The 17,631-nt window shown below is 44.5% G+C and overlaps 3 protein-coding genes across 6 annotated transcripts in view; 2 read left to right on the plus strand and 1 right to left on the minus strand.

The window, feature by feature from the left end:
* Positions 1-6,862, plus strand: part of LOC127752363 (uncharacterized) — an 8,346-nt gene extending 1,484 nt beyond the window's left edge. Inside the window, exons 1-4 of one of the 3 annotated variants that reach the window (XM_052277600.1) lie at positions 4,395-4,771; positions 4,823-5,041; positions 5,182-5,625; positions 6,251-6,862. In XM_052277600.1, coding sequence (XP_052133560.1) covers positions 4,838-5,041; positions 5,182-5,625; positions 6,251-6,565 — 963 coding nt within the window. In that variant the 5' untranslated portion in view covers positions 4,395-4,771; positions 4,823-4,837 and the 3' untranslated portion in view covers positions 6,566-6,862. Of the gene's footprint in view, positions 1-4,394; positions 4,772-4,822; positions 5,042-5,181; positions 5,626-6,250 lie in introns of those variants that run through there. The other 2 variants (XM_052277601.1, XM_052277599.1) reach the window with 2 other exon arrangements.
* LOC113216393 (uncharacterized) overlaps positions 1-17,631 on the minus strand; it is a 101,070-nt gene that overhangs the window by 12,193 nt on the left and 71,246 nt on the right. The window lies entirely within an intron of this gene.
* Positions 7,852-17,631, plus strand: part of LOC113216394 (trypsin-like) — an 11,823-nt gene continuing 2,043 nt past the window's right edge. Inside the window, exons 1-8 of one of the 2 annotated variants that reach the window (XM_052277602.1) lie at positions 7,852-8,018; positions 8,096-8,181; positions 9,644-9,753; positions 9,860-10,139; positions 11,402-11,545; positions 11,932-12,874; positions 13,908-14,084; positions 16,431-16,598. In XM_052277602.1, coding sequence (XP_052133562.1) covers positions 7,871-8,018; positions 8,096-8,181; positions 9,644-9,753; positions 9,860-10,139; positions 11,402-11,545; positions 11,932-12,087 — 924 coding nt within the window. In that variant the 5' untranslated portion in view covers positions 7,852-7,870 and the 3' untranslated portion in view covers positions 12,088-12,874; positions 13,908-14,084; positions 16,431-16,598. The remainder of the gene's footprint in view (positions 8,019-8,095; positions 8,182-9,643; positions 9,754-9,859; positions 10,140-11,401; positions 11,546-11,931; positions 12,875-13,907; positions 14,085-16,430; positions 16,599-17,631) is intronic. The other variant, XM_026436139.2, reaches the window with a different exon arrangement.

Below are 17,631 nucleotides of genomic sequence, written 5' to 3' on the forward strand. Positions count from 1 at the left end.
TTTCGTCCGTTTTGCTCTATCTTGTACCGTTGTGGCGCTATGGGTCATTTCTTGGCGAAAACAACGTGAAAAAGACAAAATGGTCTATTAAATCGTTAAAAAGGCTTTATGTCACAGAATTGTACACGGAGAAATACTTAAACCACACATTAAAGGTCGAACCACGCCCTCTTTTGGGCTTAAGGGTCCCTAGATTATCTAGTGTCACGAAAACGTTGATTTTTACATAATCCGTCAAAATTTGAACTTTTAATGAAAACCGTTATCGAATAGCACAAGTTTCATGCATGTACCGAATTTTAGAGTAATAAGACCCCGACAAATGGCTCGAGTATGTCAAATTTTGGGCCCGGAAGGCCCTGTTCCCCTATACCCTCCCAATGGCTCGTCTCGGGTATCAGCGCCGCAGGCCTAGCTATATGTGCGCCAGGCGCGTCGCAGCGTAACATTGTTTCGTGAGATATCACGAAGCCTGTTACGCGAGACGTGGTCTGGCGTACATGTAGCTAGTAATAATAAAATTTTTGAGCTCATCTTGAAACTATCTTTTTTTATTGGCTGAGCGATTAGCGAAGCCCATTACTCCACTGGCCGGAAAAGTTTCATTCTGCTTGTTTGTTTATTTGTCTGTCTGTCCGCACGATAACTCGAGGAAGAATTGAGAGAGCGATCTGGGAATTTTAGGGTCGTTTTGTATCATAAAAAGACAGGTCGAGTTCGAAGATGAGCATTCTAGCTCAAAAATTGACTTTATAAAAAATCAAAAACCAAAGGCTTCAAAATATTTATTTTTTCAAATATTTTTAAATGGGCTCATAAAAGGTAACTCGTGAAAGTAGAACACCATGGACGAAAATTTCGTCCGCTTTGCTCTATCTTGTACCGTTTTGGCGCCATGGGTCATTTCTTGGCGAAAACGTGTAAACGACAAAATGTTCTATAGGGTATTTCAGAGCGGGACGTGAAGAAGTAAAATGGAAGAACAAAAGGCGCACTGCTCATGTGCAGATGCAGAGAGGGGGAGGCAGGAGATGGAGTGGGGGGCGTCTGCGCGTGCGCAGTGCCCGTTTTGTTCTATTTTACTTCTTCACGTCCAGCTCTGAAATAGCCTATTAAATCGTAAAACAGGCTTCATGTCACAGAATAGAGCATTCCGGTAAAGCTGAAATGCAGAAAAATGCGGGGAAGAAGAAAATGGAAATCGCTATGCTTTAACATGGTGACTTCCGTTTTCTTATTCCCCGTATTCTTCTGCATTTCAGCTGTACCGGAATGCTTTATAGGGTATTTCACCTGAAGCAGACCGGATCTAAAGAAGAACAAGAGTTCTTCCTGAACTCTTTCCTCCTTGGCGCTCATTGGCCGATACCGACGAAGTTCCCGGACCCGACACTAGGGGTCGACCGCCCTTGCGGCCAGTTCATGAACTTCGTCGGCGGAAGCCAATCAGAGCAAGGGAGGAAAGAGTTCAGGAAGAGCTCTTGTTCTTCTTTGGATCCGGTTTGCGTCAGGTGAAATACCCTATTGTAAAGGGAGTAATACTTGAACAACACATTAAGGGTCGAACTCCACCTTCTTTTGGGCCAAAGGGTTCCTAGATTATCTAGTATCACTACAACGTTGATTTTTACATAACAATCTGTCAAAATTCGAACTTCTGATGAAAACCGTTTTCGAACAGCACAAGTTTCATGTCCCTAATTTTAGAGTAATAAGACCCCGACAAATGGCTCAAGTATGTCAAATTTTGGGCCCGGAAGGCCTTGTTCCCCTATACGCTCCCATTTGCTCGTCGCGGGTGTCAGTGCCGCAGGCCTAGCTATATGTGCGCCAGGCGCGTCGCAGCGTAACAGTGTTTCGTGAGATATCGCGAAGCCTGTTACGCGAGACGTTGTCTGGCGTTCATATAGGTAGTGGTCCAAACCAACCCTGAAAATTCCAGGTCGTTAGCTCAATTTGATCTGGAGTTAGTGTGCTGACACACTGATAGACAAAAAAGGGTTTGTCCGACCAGACGGAGTAACAGGCTTCGCTACTGCTCAGCCAACAAAGTTCCATCAGAGGCTGATCCGAAAAACGTTTATTAGTTCATGTGTCACTGTTTCGGATCAGAATCACCTTTCACTCAAACTTTCCGAAACAAATGCACTTATGGAAACTAATAAAGAATTCCGGTAATGCTGAAATAGCTTATTCGAACAATCGCTTTCGAATAGTCGACTATTCGTGATCGACCTTTAGCTTTCGAATTGTTAGAAATTTCGAATACCGGTTTCGAATATTCGAAAATTTCTGGAACTGGTGTAAAGTTGACTTATTACTGCGCAAGAGAAACTGTACGATGTGTACCAGAGGGCGAAGTGACCAGTGTGCCGTCTCGACGGGATGTTAGTCGTGGTTGAAAGCGAGTCCCCTCCCCGCCTCCGCTCCCGCCGCCGCGGCCTCCCTCGATCTGTAATAATTACAAAGTTTACTTTTTACATTGTTACTGTTCCTTTCTTAATAATGACTGATGACTGTTCCTATCTTATGTATAACAAGGTAGATGTACGCCAGACCACGTCTCGCGTAACAGGCTTCGCGATATCTCACGAAACACTGTTACGCTGCGACGCGCCTGGCATACATCTACCTTGGCCTGCGGCGCTGACACCCGAGTCGGGTAGAGCAAAAATGTACTCAAAGATACGGGCCTCCGGCCCGTCAACCCCATTACTTAGACTAAGCATGCATGGTTGTACATTTTTTCGCTTATTTTCGTCACAAGTACCCTCTAGCGCCTCAACGGTTTGAGCTAGACCAAAACGGACGAAATTTTCGCCCGTAGGGCTCTACTTGGATGAGTTACCTTCTAAGAAGCCATCATAAAAATATTTTCAAAAAATGTCATTTTTGGGACCCGTTGTTTTTGATTTTTTAAAAGTCCAATTTTTGAGCTAGAATGCTCATCTTCGAACTTGACCTGTCTTAAGATGGTACAAAACGACACTGAAAATCACAGGTCGCTCGCTCAATTCGTTTTCGAGTTTTCGTGCGGACAGATACACAGACCATTTCACCCGAGCGCTTTTCGACCTCTCGAAGAACAAAAATACCGGAAGTCAGGGTAAAGTGTCTCACGAAATAGAGGTTTGTCGTCAATGCAACCGACAATCTTCTCTTCTCCGACCTAAATTTAGTCAAAAATATATTCTTACGGCACACACCGCTTCATTCAAACGTGTTTAACGGCTAGGAACGTTTCATATACTGTCTGACTTCCGGTATTTTTGTTCTTCGAGAGGTCGAAAAGCGCTGGGGTGAAATGGTCTATACACAGACAGCTAGAGAGGATAGCTATCCTCTCTAGCAGACAGACACAGAAAAAGTTTTTTCCGATCAGACGGAGTAATAGGCTTCGCTAATCGCTCAGCCAAAAAAGAGTTGTGCCTTTTTCCACCCTGTTTTTTTATAACCTTTTTGGTGTATTTTAAGTATTTTTGGTAAAATGTCGAATTATTCGAACATGTCCGAATACCGATTTCGAATATCGAAACCTTTTCGAATACGCCTTTCGATCACAATTCGATTTTCGATATTCGAGAGGACGTTTCGATCCGACAACGCTATGCAGAAGAATGCAGGGAACAAGAAAACGGAAAACATGTAGAAGCATAGTGATTTCGGTTTTCTTCTTCCTCGCATTCTTCTGCAATTTAGCTTTACCGGAATGCTTAGTTACCTGCGTTATGTTAACGAAGAACATAGATATAGGGAGGAAATAGAAAAATCTGATCCGAGCTCGGTACTATGTTCTTATCATGCCTGTACACTGTATGTATGTACACATATTTACTCCGGAGCACTTATCTTGTCATCTGACACTCGTTCAATTAGTGAGTAGATGAGTATGAGTACACTAGCTATATGTACGCCAGACCACGTCTTGCGTAACAGGCTTCGCGATTTCTCACGAACACTGTTACGCTGCGACGCGCCTGGCGCACATATAGCTAGGCCTGTGGCGCTGACAACCGAAACGGGTTTATAGGGTATTCCAATGGAGCGCAGAGCAGAAGCAAGAAGAACAAAAACGGAACGTGGAAAGGCGCCCGCGCCATCCCCCTGTCCTCTACTAGACGGAGCGCCCGGGGAGGAGTGGGGGGCAGGCGGGGAGGAGTGCGGGCAGCTTTCCACGTTCCGTTTTTGTTCTTGCTTCTACTCCGCGCTCCATTGGAATACCCTATATGAGTAAATGTACAATTTTTCCAGATAAAGTGTCTTTTCACGATGTAATAGACCATTTGGTCATTTTCACCTCATTTTTGTCAAGAAATGCTTCCTAGCACCCAAACTGTACATGAAAGAGCAAAACGGACGAAATTTTGCCCAGAGGTGGGGGGGGGGGTTCTACTTTCACGAGTTAGCCCGTAGAAGCCCATAAAAAAATATTTGAGAAAAAAATTATTCAACTTTTGAGCCAGAATGCTCATCTTCGAACTCGATCTGTCTTTTTATGATACAAAACGACCCTGAAATTCCCAGATCTCTCTCTCAATTCTTTCTTGTGTTATCGTGCGGACAGACACAGACAGACAAATGAACAAACAAACAGAATGAAACTTTTCGGCCAGTGGAGTAATGGGCTTCGCTTATCGCTCAGCCAATAAGTACAGCTCTTTTCGCATTCAATCCTCCGTGATCACCGTGAACTAATGCGTAACGACAGTCTCCGCTATGTGCCCAGCAATGGCTCGTCGTATAGGAGCTGCGTGCGTTGAGCAGCCCGGAGGTGCAGATCAGCCAGTGAACCGAGTCCCTTTATGTAGTTCTTTGCTTTCAGACCACAGCTCTGTACATGGGTGCGTGCGTTCTGATTGCGGCCACCATCGCCGTCCGGAAGTCCACATCCGTACAGGCAGCCATGATGCCCATCACAACCCTAAGTTCTTGCTACTCAGGGTTCGTGTGTCTCTCCATATTCCGTGACGTACGCTTCTGGACTATCCTGCAGGAATTGAAACGACTAGTCGAAGTCATGGAGGCAGACGTGTGTGAAGAGGTGAATAGGAGTAGCCCACCGCCAGGCCCTCGGCCAGCCCCGACCCCTTCCGAACGGAGTTGCGGGTCAACTTCGTTCGGCGGAGGGGCAGGCGTGCTTGCTGGGCCCGGAACCTTGTCTGAAGCCGTTAAATGGCACAGGTTTGGGTGGCCCGCACGAGGCAGCGCATCGTTGCATTCTCCCTCGAGACCATGGCTTTGGCCATGGTGACAGCAGTGAACGTTCTCGCGCACTCGTTCCGCTCCGACGACTCTCTGCTCCCGCTGTGGCCGTTCGTGCCGTACGCGGGCCCCTTGGGCTTCCCCCTCGCTCGCCTGTTCTGGGGCTGTGCGCTCTGCACCATCCTCCTGTCCATCAACTACCTTGTGATAGCGCTGGGCTGCGCCACCTCTACAGCGACCGGCCTACACCACGCCCTCGCACAGCGCCTCACCTCCACAGCGAGCTCAGAGGTCCTAAGGGACGCGGTAATCAGACACCAGCGACTTCGCCACCTTGTCATGGACCTGACCGATTTTTTCGCGGGACAACTGGCACCTGTCATGGCCAGCTCGTTCTGCCACTCACTTTTCGCTACCCTCCAGGTAGGTAATGAGAAAAGTTCAGCCAAGCAACGGTGCACTGGAAAGGAGTCGGCAAGTGACCTTTTCCCGACTCTGCCCGAAGTCAGTAAATTTGCTTCTTTTATGTGGAGGTTACGAATGCCGGCCAATTTTATTCATGAGCCACACCAGGGTATTATAACAGATTACAAAATTTCTGTCGAATGGTTTAGATTTGAATTATGACACTGATTCATGAAGTGTGCAACAGGCGTGCACATCCTCGTGTTCAACACCACGTTACACACTTTTTAGTCTTTGACTGAATATTTAAAAACTGAAAAGTGTTTCACGGTAAAGTTGAACACTATGAAGTGTTCATCTTGGGGTTGCCATGAAAGTGTGGGCACTTTCAAGTGTTCAAATTTGCCGTTGAACACTGTTAAGTATTTAAGCTCCTAGTCCAACTGAGGAAAATTTCATGAAAACCTATAGTTTGACCAAAACTCCTGAGATTCAAAAGAAGTTCTTTTGCAAATGAGATTGAGCAAGCAACTCACCGACTCACCCTTACGCTCATTCGGAGCGGCTTAAAAGTAAACTGTTGTGGGTTCTGTGAGCTACCCTTGACCACTCTAAATATGAAAGATGTCATTACTGTACGCAGGTGTTATCAAATGACTTAACTACTACGACTTACACTCAAATACTTCGCGTGCTAGTGGTCTTCATCCAGCTTTCCTACCTCAGCCAAGAGCTGTCGGATGCTAGCCTGTCACTGCATACGGCTGCCTACCACGTAGCTTCAAGCGACAGCGTAAGCCTGCCAGAGGAGCGCGCCCTCATCCTGGTCATGCTGACAGCGAGCAGGGCGCCTGCCTTGAGGTGCAGGGGCCTAGGGCAACTCAGCCTGAGCTCCGCGGGTAAAGTTCTGCGCCAGTTTTACTCTGTCGTTAACGTGCTCGGAGGACAGCGATACTAGACGTTCTGGTAAGGTCGTCTGTAGTAAAACGACTGCAACGCAGCAGCAATGAAACTTATGGGGTGCTCAGCTTGCTTTAGCCCGCTAAGCTTTTGAGATTAGTTATGTCTCACTCCGACCCGATCAATACCACCCGACGGGTGCCCGACTGTGGTTATCAGGTGAACGCAGACTTGTTTATCCCTGGTAATCCACACACTCTTGAGGGTCCCTTCAAAAGGACAAATTTATTGATGGCGATATGAATTTTTGAGCCCATTTTGCCTAAATAAAAACGGGCATGCGAATAATAATGCGAATTAGCATCCCTTCCATGGGCACAGAAATGCATCTCGGGACAACTAATGGTCAATAAGATTTATAATGCAGGCAAATCATACCATATTCTTTGGTATTCGTAATCTTTACTATTTGGTCATCCCTTGTACTCATTTTTATGGGGTTATGCACCCCCCGATACCGCCAAATGCTGTTTCACTTTCTCTCTCTTGCTCCCTCTACCAGCCGACTCCAGCCATCCAAAATTGCAAAATAAAAATAAAAAATGATCTTAGTCTGGAGTAGCATCGATGTTCGATCGAGCGAGGCGGTGTAAAAGCCCTTTCCGCAGGAAAAGTACGTTGTTACACGTTAGTGCGCCCTGCTTGTGCGTGTATTATAAACTATGCACTCTCAGACTTGCTGAGTATAGTTTTTAGCATATTATTGCCATCTGCTCGTACTCACTAACTAAATCCAACACATTAATTAAAGAAAATAGAAGAGCGATTGAACCTATTTCTGACCAGATTTTCGTATTTCCTCCCATTATCAAAGCACGCGGGTTTTGGAACAGGCCTATAGAAAGGACTCGTAAAACTTATTGTTCTGCCTCAACAAAACGCAATTTCTTTGAGTTCATATCTGCACTTTTTATTTTAAAAATATGTCAGTTTGAGTAAAATGCGATATTGATCCAAAATTGGTTCATACGTATTTCGGACCAAGACGATGATTTTGTTTTGTCTAGTAGACCCAAAGTGGTCGGCTCTAGAAGGAAAAGTAAACCTATCGTCACTTCTATTACAAAAGTACTTAAACTATAAATCATGTTCCTAGGTGTACATACGACATGTACGAAATTTTCTATTCCCAGCCAGTGTGTGTATACCTGCGTACTGGCGCCTGCAAGAACCGAAAAAATGCTGTCTGAAAGTTTGGGGGACACAGCCCCACAACTCGTAATTGCACACCATGAGTTGTTAACGCCACTGGCACGATTACGTAGTTATGCTGTTTATCCAATGGGTACTCACGAAGGGTCACATGCACCACGATCGAGTGCTTGGTTTACGGCTTGTGAAGCTAGCAACTACTGCGGGCTACAGTGCTGTATCCCGTGCACTGCGACCTGGCTCAGCGACTCGGCAGAACATGGCTTGGTTGCCCATCTCCATTGTTTGCGCTACGGCAGGTAAATTGATCCAAATACAACTGCTGTTTTAGTCCTTAAAAACGTGTTGACTTATAATCTGACCTGGTAATGATCAGTTTTAGAAACATTTGCCCTTGATGGGTTATTAGACGAAAAGATCATCGGCGGAACAGTAACGCATGTGGATGATGCCAAATTCATGGTAAGAGAGTTGGAGGCCTTCCATAGCAGATTCGCCTTAAGTTTAGCTTACACGCTGAAGTACTTCACGGGTTTTTTTATCGCCTCAAAGCATTTTAGGTGCCGTAGTCAATAAAGATAGATTCTTAGACCCTATGGTTAGAAATTGATTGTAAGTTAAGGGGAAATAGCTTCCGATAGTAGTATTAGAATGCCATAAACTAAAATTTAAACATGTCTGAAGTGTATACTTCTTTTTTTTAATATGATGCCTCACCCTCAAAGTTAACGCGCTGGATTTCTCTGAGAATGTACATGTTAAAAAACACTGGTTTGGATGATAGCTTGTTTGCTTCAGTTCATTAAAGACAACACAGGAATAAGTCGCTTTCCAAGAAATAATAGCATTTCAAAAGTATAATTTTTTATTTACAGAAGTTATTTGTGTTGAGCCATTCCTTTTAATAAGAATAAGACCCCCCACATTCCATCTCTACGACGACAGTGGATCAGAATTCTATTTTTATTGACAAAGCTGTCGGAAACACTTCTTGGGCGATAAAATCCCCGTTAGTGATGTCGGTGTAGACGAATTCTGACGTATTTACGCACAATTCGATACCACTTATCTAAAACCGCTAACCTCCTAGTGCCATCCCGACAACCGCTTACCTCACAACTATCACGCTATCCTAAGCGTGCCAGGCGATCAGCAATTTTAGAAACACGACTCGTAATTTTTTTCAGATCTACCCCGTGGCTGGGCTCCGGGCATTGAGTCCGTAGAGCCCACCTCGGGGTTAACTCCTTCTTTTTATTAGTAGCTTGCCCCTAGGCTTCACTCGCTTCGCAAGCTAAGCAATAAACATACTTGTACACCCTTCCCAGTTCTCAACTTCAAATACTGCAAAATTTCAAAGGTTAAACTGAGGCATACCGACGGGTCCTATTAACGTCGTCCGGACTCCCAGCGATGCTCTAACGTCGTCCGTTCTCCTTTTGACGCTCACTCGCTCCTAAGAGATCAAGATACGCACAGCAATTTTCACCTTTCTTCTACTGCTATTATTTTTCTTGTAAATTAAAGAAGCTAGCGTTGCGGAGTGAGCGCCAAAAGGAGATCGGACGACGTTAGAGCATCGCTGGGAGATCGGACAACGTTAGAGTTACTGCGAGATCAGACGTTAATTGGACGCGTCGATTCGTTCCATATTATATAGACATTAACATGTTAACGTAAGAAGTAAATAAGTCGGGATGAAAGCGTCACATAGGTTGCATAGTGACGAAACGAACATCTACTGTGCACTTAACCCGTGAGAGCACTGAGAGCAGAGCAATGCATTACCATGTCACGTTCTAACGAAAGTGACATGATATTCCAAGCACTGTGACACAAGACACAACTCACTTGGCGTTGAATGTGGCGTTACAGTGTTTAAATAACAAGCAGTAAACTTAACGTAAAAGACTATGTCCCACAGGCACAAGTTATTACCTACAATTACGAATCAGACAAAAATGTTGAGATTTCATCGTGTGGAGGGTCTCTGATATCAACCACTCACGTTTTAACGGCGGGGCACTGTGCAGGGTTAGTACGTTTTACAGTCACGACTAGGCTGTTATTCCTTTTACGCCAATTACTGAATCTTGACTCAAGAATACGTGTATTGGTACAAGTGTTGATTTAATTCTAGGAAACCGACGGAGACTGTGGTTTTTGCTGGTTCGTCCGATTTCATGAAGACAGGCAAACGTGGAAGTGCTTACGGTGTAAAGGACATAAGGGTCCACCCGAAATACCACGCTGTTTACCTAAAGAATGGGAGTAGCTATGCAAATTATGATGTTGCGGTAATAAAACTCAGGTCAGCCGTACCCCTAGGTGCTAAAACTGGTGTCATATCTATAACCAAAGTGAACGCACCTCCCAAACCTGGTACACCTCTTACAATCGCGGGATGGGGAATATACAAGGCAAGTATTGCTATCCCTGATATTGTGCTATAATGGCGCTTCTTTATCATTAGATGATGACATTTCAATTTTTGTGGAATAATATCGAGGGGTGGATACCTCCTGAATTAGGTGTAGGCCTACCAATTTCAAAAATTGAATTTGAATTAGCTTGAATTGAATTTGAATTGGACTGAATTGGTTGAATTATTTTTGAATTGGTTTGAATTATTGTTATTTTATTCTACTGAATTAGAGAGAATTGGCTTGAATTGACTTGAATTGAATGTAAATTGGCTTGAATTGGACTGAATTAGTTGAATTACTTTTGAAGTAGTTTGAATTAGATTGAATTGGTCTGAATTAGTTTGAATTGGGCAGAATTGGAGGTGTACATTTGGCAGGCGAGTTATCTACCCCTCGAATAATATCTTATCAAGCTCTCAAATTGAACTGTCGATGGCTTCGCTAGATTCCTTGTATTCAATTTATGATCAAACGAGCATATATGTGCTCGTTTATATTTTTATTTAGGTTGCACTTGCAATCTTTCGTGACCATTGCGCATAACTAATTTGTTTACGACGAGGGAACAATTTTGTGAGCAACATTTGTCACATTTATTGTTTAAAATTTTTGTGATTTTGAACCTAGACCTCCGACACTATGGACCGAAATTAGGGTATTTCATCCAGTTTAAACCGGATCCAAAGAAGACGAGTAATGCTACATAAACTTTTTCCTTCCTGACGCTCATTGGCCTACGCCGACGAAGTTCTCGGACCCGTCAATAGGGCAGTCACCAACCTAGTCGCGGGTTTCGCGAACTTCATTAGCGTGAGCCAATGAGCGTCAGGTAGGAAACAGATCATGTAGCATCACTGTCCTTCTTTGGATCCGGTTTGAACTGGGTGAAATGCCCTATTTGTTTCTAGTTTCAGGGACAAAGTTAGTTATAGAGTATAATGCAACCTCTTAGTTTTTCGGTTGAGTTTGTTTTAACTGTTCTACTACATTAATTTTAATACAATAAACTGATACTACACAATAAATGAAAGGTAAAAATTTCGTCCATGAAACGACACTGTTTTTGTTACATCCGGGCGGGATACAAATTTTGTATCTGAAACTTAGTTAAATGTCCTCCAAAACTTGTTTAGTTTGAGGACAAAAATTTTATCCGGTCTGGATGAACACAGACTTTATCATCTGAGGGACAACATAACTCATCCTTTAAATTGTAAGTGTAGCGTGCAGAAGCCGTAATGTTCCTTAATCTTCAGACCAACAGTGACAGCAGTTCCAAGCAGCTGAGGAGAGGAGTATACACTGCTCTGAGCCGCACCATATGTTCGAACAAACTTGGGTCCACGTTTACAGAGCAAGAAATCTGTACAACCTCTTTTCCAAACTCGGCATTTTGCAGCGTAAGTTCGCTATCATTCCATATATTGTTTTCTGAAGGGTGTGTACCAGTAGCTCGTCCCATTTTGAAGGTCAAAGTGATGATTTTTTTTAGATTGCATTCTATAATGGTACACAGTAAACCTTTATGTGAGTTGTTTCTTGCACTTTTGACACAACTGGTTCCACAAGTTCACTTGCCTTTCCGCCACAAAGCCCAGCGGAAATTGACATAAAGTGTATGTCACAGAGAACAGGGCTGACCCGCTGGTAACACATTTTAAGCCCCTACATTAAGCTTACAGCTGATTTTAAAAGAAAACTTAGCACAATTACAACACTTAGCCGGGACCGGGAGCCCGACCTTTGTCAACAAATAAACAGTAATATGCGATATCATTTGTTGCAGGGAGATTCCGGTGGCCCAGCTTACGTTGGCACACTCCAGTACGGTATCGTTTCCTGGGGAGACTGCGGGCAAAAGTACTTCCCCAGCGTTCTTACGAACTTAGCGAATCCTGAAATTAACTCATTTGTCCGAAATATGTTAAAAACAATGCAATGATTAATTTATGGCGTTAAACTGAATAATCTGCACAAAGCAATAAAATGATTGAATCGTGGACAATACTATTTATATATATACATGTGTGTGTGTGTGTGTATTTGTATACATATATGTGTGTATATATTCGAAGGCAAATATATGGACCGTTATGTCGGACCTTTAGACCAAGAAGATGTTGATCTGCATTGGAATATAAGTCTAGTCAGATTTCAGGGTGATACGATACCGGATATGTGGCCAATATCTAATACAAATAGATAGCAGCCGATTCACATTTGATCCGCCAACTAACTAACGAAAAAAGTTTTTAGTTCTAGCTCATAAAGGTTTTTAAAAGAACAAGAAAACTGGCAGCGCAAAGTACTCAAAAAATCAGAAAACGACATGTAAGTGTATTAAAAGTATAACCCTGAGACAAAGTGAACCATATTTTAGGCGAAGCGATTGCTTTGCCAGCGCGGCCGACAGTCTTTCTCTGCTAGTCTGTGCACATGTGCTTTGATTGTATCCCGTGGGAGCCCTACACAGCTCATTTCACACTGCGGGCCTATCTTGTCACAAAGTATCCGAAACGTAACAAAAACGTTTTCATTTTTCAAATGCTCCGCTTGCGTGCTTTTCTATTCGCAACACGCGACACACGTTGTGCGCTGTATCGAGTTCTCTGCAGTCTGTGTGGCCCGCACGCTCGCCCACCATGGCGCTCCTGGCGCCCGCCAGCGCGCTCGCTATCTATCTCATGTGGTCAAAAATCCTATCCGGGTGCCTGGCTTCGCCATTTGCAGTAAGAGCCTCCTGAATCAACGCTGGAGGGTGCGGGGCCCTGCTTGGTGTGGCGGGCGGCGGTACCCTCAGACCCGCACAGATTTAGATTTAATTTTGTCATTGTCACCGGTACAAAGCTGAAGTCGGTAGTGCTGCTATTCAAGTACCTACCCTCATTACCGACACGGGTGCGCGAGAAGAGTCAGACTCTTTACGTAACTTTTTCAAACGCTGTTTTACAGAAAAAGAGAAACCAACGATTTGGTAACATAGATATAACAGATAAATTTGAGATGCAGCAGCGAACAATTTGCTATGGGGACCGTGATTTTGCTACCACGAGAACTTACACGTCGCTAGGACAACTAATGTGTTTGTTGTAAGAAGAAATCCTCATTCAATAAACAATGAGGCAGTTGCATGTTACTAAAGCGACGAGTTTGTTCTAGCAGCAGAATTTTGCTTATCATATCAAATTTTTCTACGCACCTTTATTGTTTGTTATGTCTATGTTAACCAAATCGTTATATGGCGAAAACAAATTCTTTTCATCCATGTTGAAGTTAAAAGTTGAAACACGTCACTTGAACTGGGGCCTTTAGGAAAGAATTGTAATAAGTCCATCTTTTCGTCAGTTTTTCACGATTAATATCCCTTGCATTTTAGCATTTGTAACTTTTACACGCTTACACCTTACCATGTAGTTTTTGCAACGTTGAGTGACTAATATCCGTTTATGTTCTAATATGTTACGGAGCTTTAAAAATAGGCCTGCCGTGTGTTTCCCTCGGCATTGCAGAGAGAAAAACCGGGGTCATCGCTGCTGAAAATCGTGATAGTGTTTTGTAACCCACGATCAGTACAGTGAGCCTGGCGAACAATTGTGCACACTTGTACTGTCATAAACGTTGGACTGTCGACCTTCTCGACTTTCGACGAGTGCTTCTACACAAGCATAGAATACATCTTCAGCGTGTGCAATGGTTCCTGTGATAAACATTCTTAGCAATGAGTATGAGCACTCTTGGTTCCTCAATCGTTTTTGCCCTCAGGGACCATATATTGCGTACTCGGAATCCGTCTCTCAATGCGCTGATGATGAGTCTACCCACGAGAGCACCTTGTTCGTGGCTCTCACACCTTTCGACAAATCCAATCCATTTAGACTTCAAAAGCTGTACGGCAACGTTACTATGAAGAAAACAACAAAGTTTAACGATGAATATTGGGTATGTATTTCAATGTGAAAAACTATATTTCTCTATAAGCGAAAGCGAAGCCTATTACTCCACAACCAGCGTTACTACCGGATAGATGTACGTCAGATCGCGTCTCACGTAACAGGCTTCGCGATGTCTCAACGGAGACACTGTTACGCTGCGACGCGCCTGGACTACATCTACCTAAGTCTGCGGCGCTGACACCCCAGTGGACCAAAAGGCACAGTCGTTTAATAGGCCTTCGGCCCCTACAGTCACAAATTTTGCCTGAGGTTTTATTTTGATTAGTTACCCTACCGGACAGCACCAAATACCTGAGAATAAACAAAAATGTTTTGGGGTCATTTCCGGGTGGAAAACGTCCTCTGGCGCTTGAACGGTTAGAGATCGAGCGCAGCAGTCAAAACTGTAGGCCTTGGATTCTACTTATACGAGTTACCTCGAAGGAACAGAAATATTTTTCATAAGACCGGCATTTGCTTTTCCATTTTTAGGACATCAATTTTTGAACTAGGGGACTCAAAATCAACACAGCTCTCTCTTTTTATGATACAAAGCTACAGTAGAATATTTACGTCCCTAGCTCCAACCCTTCGAGTTATCGTTATGACAGACACACACAGACGCGAAAATTTTTGGTCATCACTGGAGTAATAGGCTTCGCTATTCGCTCAACCAACACAGAGCACCAGTTTATGAACAGACCCGTGCTCTTCGTATTACAAACCCAAGCCATTCGTAATACGAAGGATTTCTTTGCATTTCGAAGTTACCAGATTGTTTGTACGTTAAAAAGAGCAGTTCTTTGTAAGAAAATTACACTGACATTTTTGAGAGGCAATATGCAACTTTGAAGGTGTGTCATGCTGCCTTCAAGTGTGACCGGGTGTAACCCGACCACGATGCAGTAAGCCTCCCGGTGGTGGCACTGAGGCGCGCAAAGAGGCACCAGATCCCGTAGCAATAAGTTGGTTCGCGCGATAGCCACCGCAGCGCAGCGATCGACCGTGGGACACCCCCTCTCTTTCCCTCCGATGTCCCCTTTCCTGTGCCCAGCCCCGGGTCCAGGTTGCCGGGGATACATGAGTTAATGGGGACAGCGGAGGGGAAGGGAGGGGGTGTCCCACGGCCGATCGCCGCGCTGCGGTGGCGGCCGGGCGAACCGACTTATTTCTACGGGATCTGGTGCCACCTCTGGCGCGCTTCGGCATAGGCAGTGCCGTCACCGGGGGACTCACTACTGCGTGAAGCAGAACGTTCAATAAATATGGTTTGTGTTATTATCTTTAACGGTTAAGGCACTAGTTGGTTATTTTTGACAAGGAAACGTAAAACTCATTAAGTTGTAAAAAGGGGGCTGAAATTACAAAACGGGATAGGAAGTACCCCCAACAATAAATTCAGAACGTTAACTTGCAGGATATAGGAGCCTGAACACCTGTTATACCCATTGCTTTAATTATATCCCAGAAAAGGTCGAGAAAAGGGAAAACTTCCTTAGACCTCAAATGTTTCCCAATCATTCGGTATAAGGTATCTAAAGAATTACTATTTGTATCTCCTACGTGATGTATTGGTACTCGCAGATACTAAGGAAAATTCCCGAGAGCCTCCCATGGAGCACTACGAGCTACACCCAGTTCATTTTAGTACGACACAATGGCTATGATTTTCAGCAAGCTTGTTCTGTACAAACCAGCATTTGCAACTATTTAATGATGCTAATATTCATTTCCTATTTTCAAGTCACAGAAATTGGTCACAAAACGTCAAAATTATGAAAATTCGCGTCACTATGACGTGTTTTTGGACCCCAAAAACGTCAATTTCGCATCACTAATACGTCAATCTGGCGTTTAGTGGCGAATCTTTGTTGGTAGGGAGAGGGGTGCGTTTTGGTGTGGCCAGGAGGATATGTAGTTAGCGATAAGTAGGGTCGAAAAGGAGGGTCCGGCGAAAAGGAGGGTCGGCGCAAACCGCCGCGTACGCTTGTTTGAGCTCGCTCCTGTCCGATTTTTCGACACTTAAGCATCCGTTCATGTTCGCTATGAACTATTAACGCCTGAAATGTGGACAGGAGCGAGCTCAAACAAGCGTACGCGGCGGTTTGCGCCGACCCTCCTTTTCGACCCTTCTTATCGCTAACTACATATCCTCCAGCATCAAACGTCGACATGCTAAATGCCTATGTAATGTCATGCGCCCAGTACTCTACAGCTTTTAGTGAAGCGCTTTGAGCTAAGTGGGCTCTGGACAAGATATTTTGAAGAGTACGAAATGTAAATCATGTATAGGGCTTCGACGCACTAGGCAATTCTGTTCGGTTACCTCACAAAATGTACGCATCTTTTTAAGGTACGAGTGCGTCTGGACTCATGGTCAATCAACGGCTGGAAAGAGAATGCGTTCATATTTAACTTTCCGACGTCAGGTTGCTCTGTCAGTCGTCACCACATGCCAGGTGTGGTGCGCATCGTATTTGGGGAGGATTTTATGAAAAGCGACCCTTGCCATCTCGAAACGGTAAGATAAAATGACTGCGCGAAGGTATGGTGGGTTATTGTTGCACCTTCGGAAATAGACATCTTCAGTCTACAGTGGCCACTCGCATAGCCGCGCTAAGCTCTGCTACCCTGACACCACTGCTCACCGCCATACACTGCTGGCGTGGATTCTGACTGATCTCTGATTACTGTTTAACAGCTTTGAAGCTAAATACCCCATTTAGCGGAGATGGGGGTCCCTCTCATAGCCGCGCCGGCCTAAAGAGGAGAACCGTGCGGCGCGGCTAAGCGAGTGGCTACTGTATGTCCAGTGAAGCCGTGTGGGGAAGGAAAGGAGAACCAAACCGGAAACGAGCCGAATCGCAAGCACGGCAGGACCAGCGCACCAGCGCCTTGTCCGGGAACAACGATTTGCAAATCTGTTTGCGGTTTGGTTTTCCGTCTCCTTTATGTCACCGCTTACCACATACACTATGCGCTATGTCACATACACTGGTCTATGGACGAATGGTCTATAGAGGGTTCTGACTGTGGAAATTTAAATAAAATCAAACTCTTAAAACATTTAAAACCACACCATTCAATTTTGATATAACGAATAATTTGATCTTATAGTCTATTCTGGCTGTAGGATTAGAGAACAGTCTTGGCAAGAACAAAAGCCTACTGCGCATGAGCGGCCTATGGTGCGGGCGCCACGCCGGGCCTTCTGCCGCCCCCAGCCAGCCCCCACTTCAGCCCGCTCATGCGCAGTAGGCTTTTGTTCTTCCCATGAGTCTTCTTCAAATCTGCCAACGGAATACTCTACTCCAACGTGAGAATTGCGCATAGTCGCCTAACTATTAGGAGTAACCTGGCGGAGCAATAGCCATACGCCGAAATTTCTATTTAAGTGTCTAAACGTATTTGTCTTGTAACAGTAGAGCATTCCGGTAAAGCTGAAATGCAGAAGAATGCAGGGAACAAGAAAACGGAAGTCACATGTTAAAGCATAGCGAGTTCCGTTTTCTTCTTCCCCGCATCCTTCTCCATTTCAGCTTTACCGAGCGAGG

Source organism: Frankliniella occidentalis, unplaced genomic scaffold (assembly GCF_000697945.3).
Source record: "Frankliniella occidentalis isolate FOCC.00 unplaced genomic scaffold, Focc_3.1 Scaffold11, whole genome shotgun sequence".
NCBI lineage: Eukaryota > Metazoa > Arthropoda > Insecta > Thysanoptera > Thripidae > Frankliniella > Frankliniella occidentalis.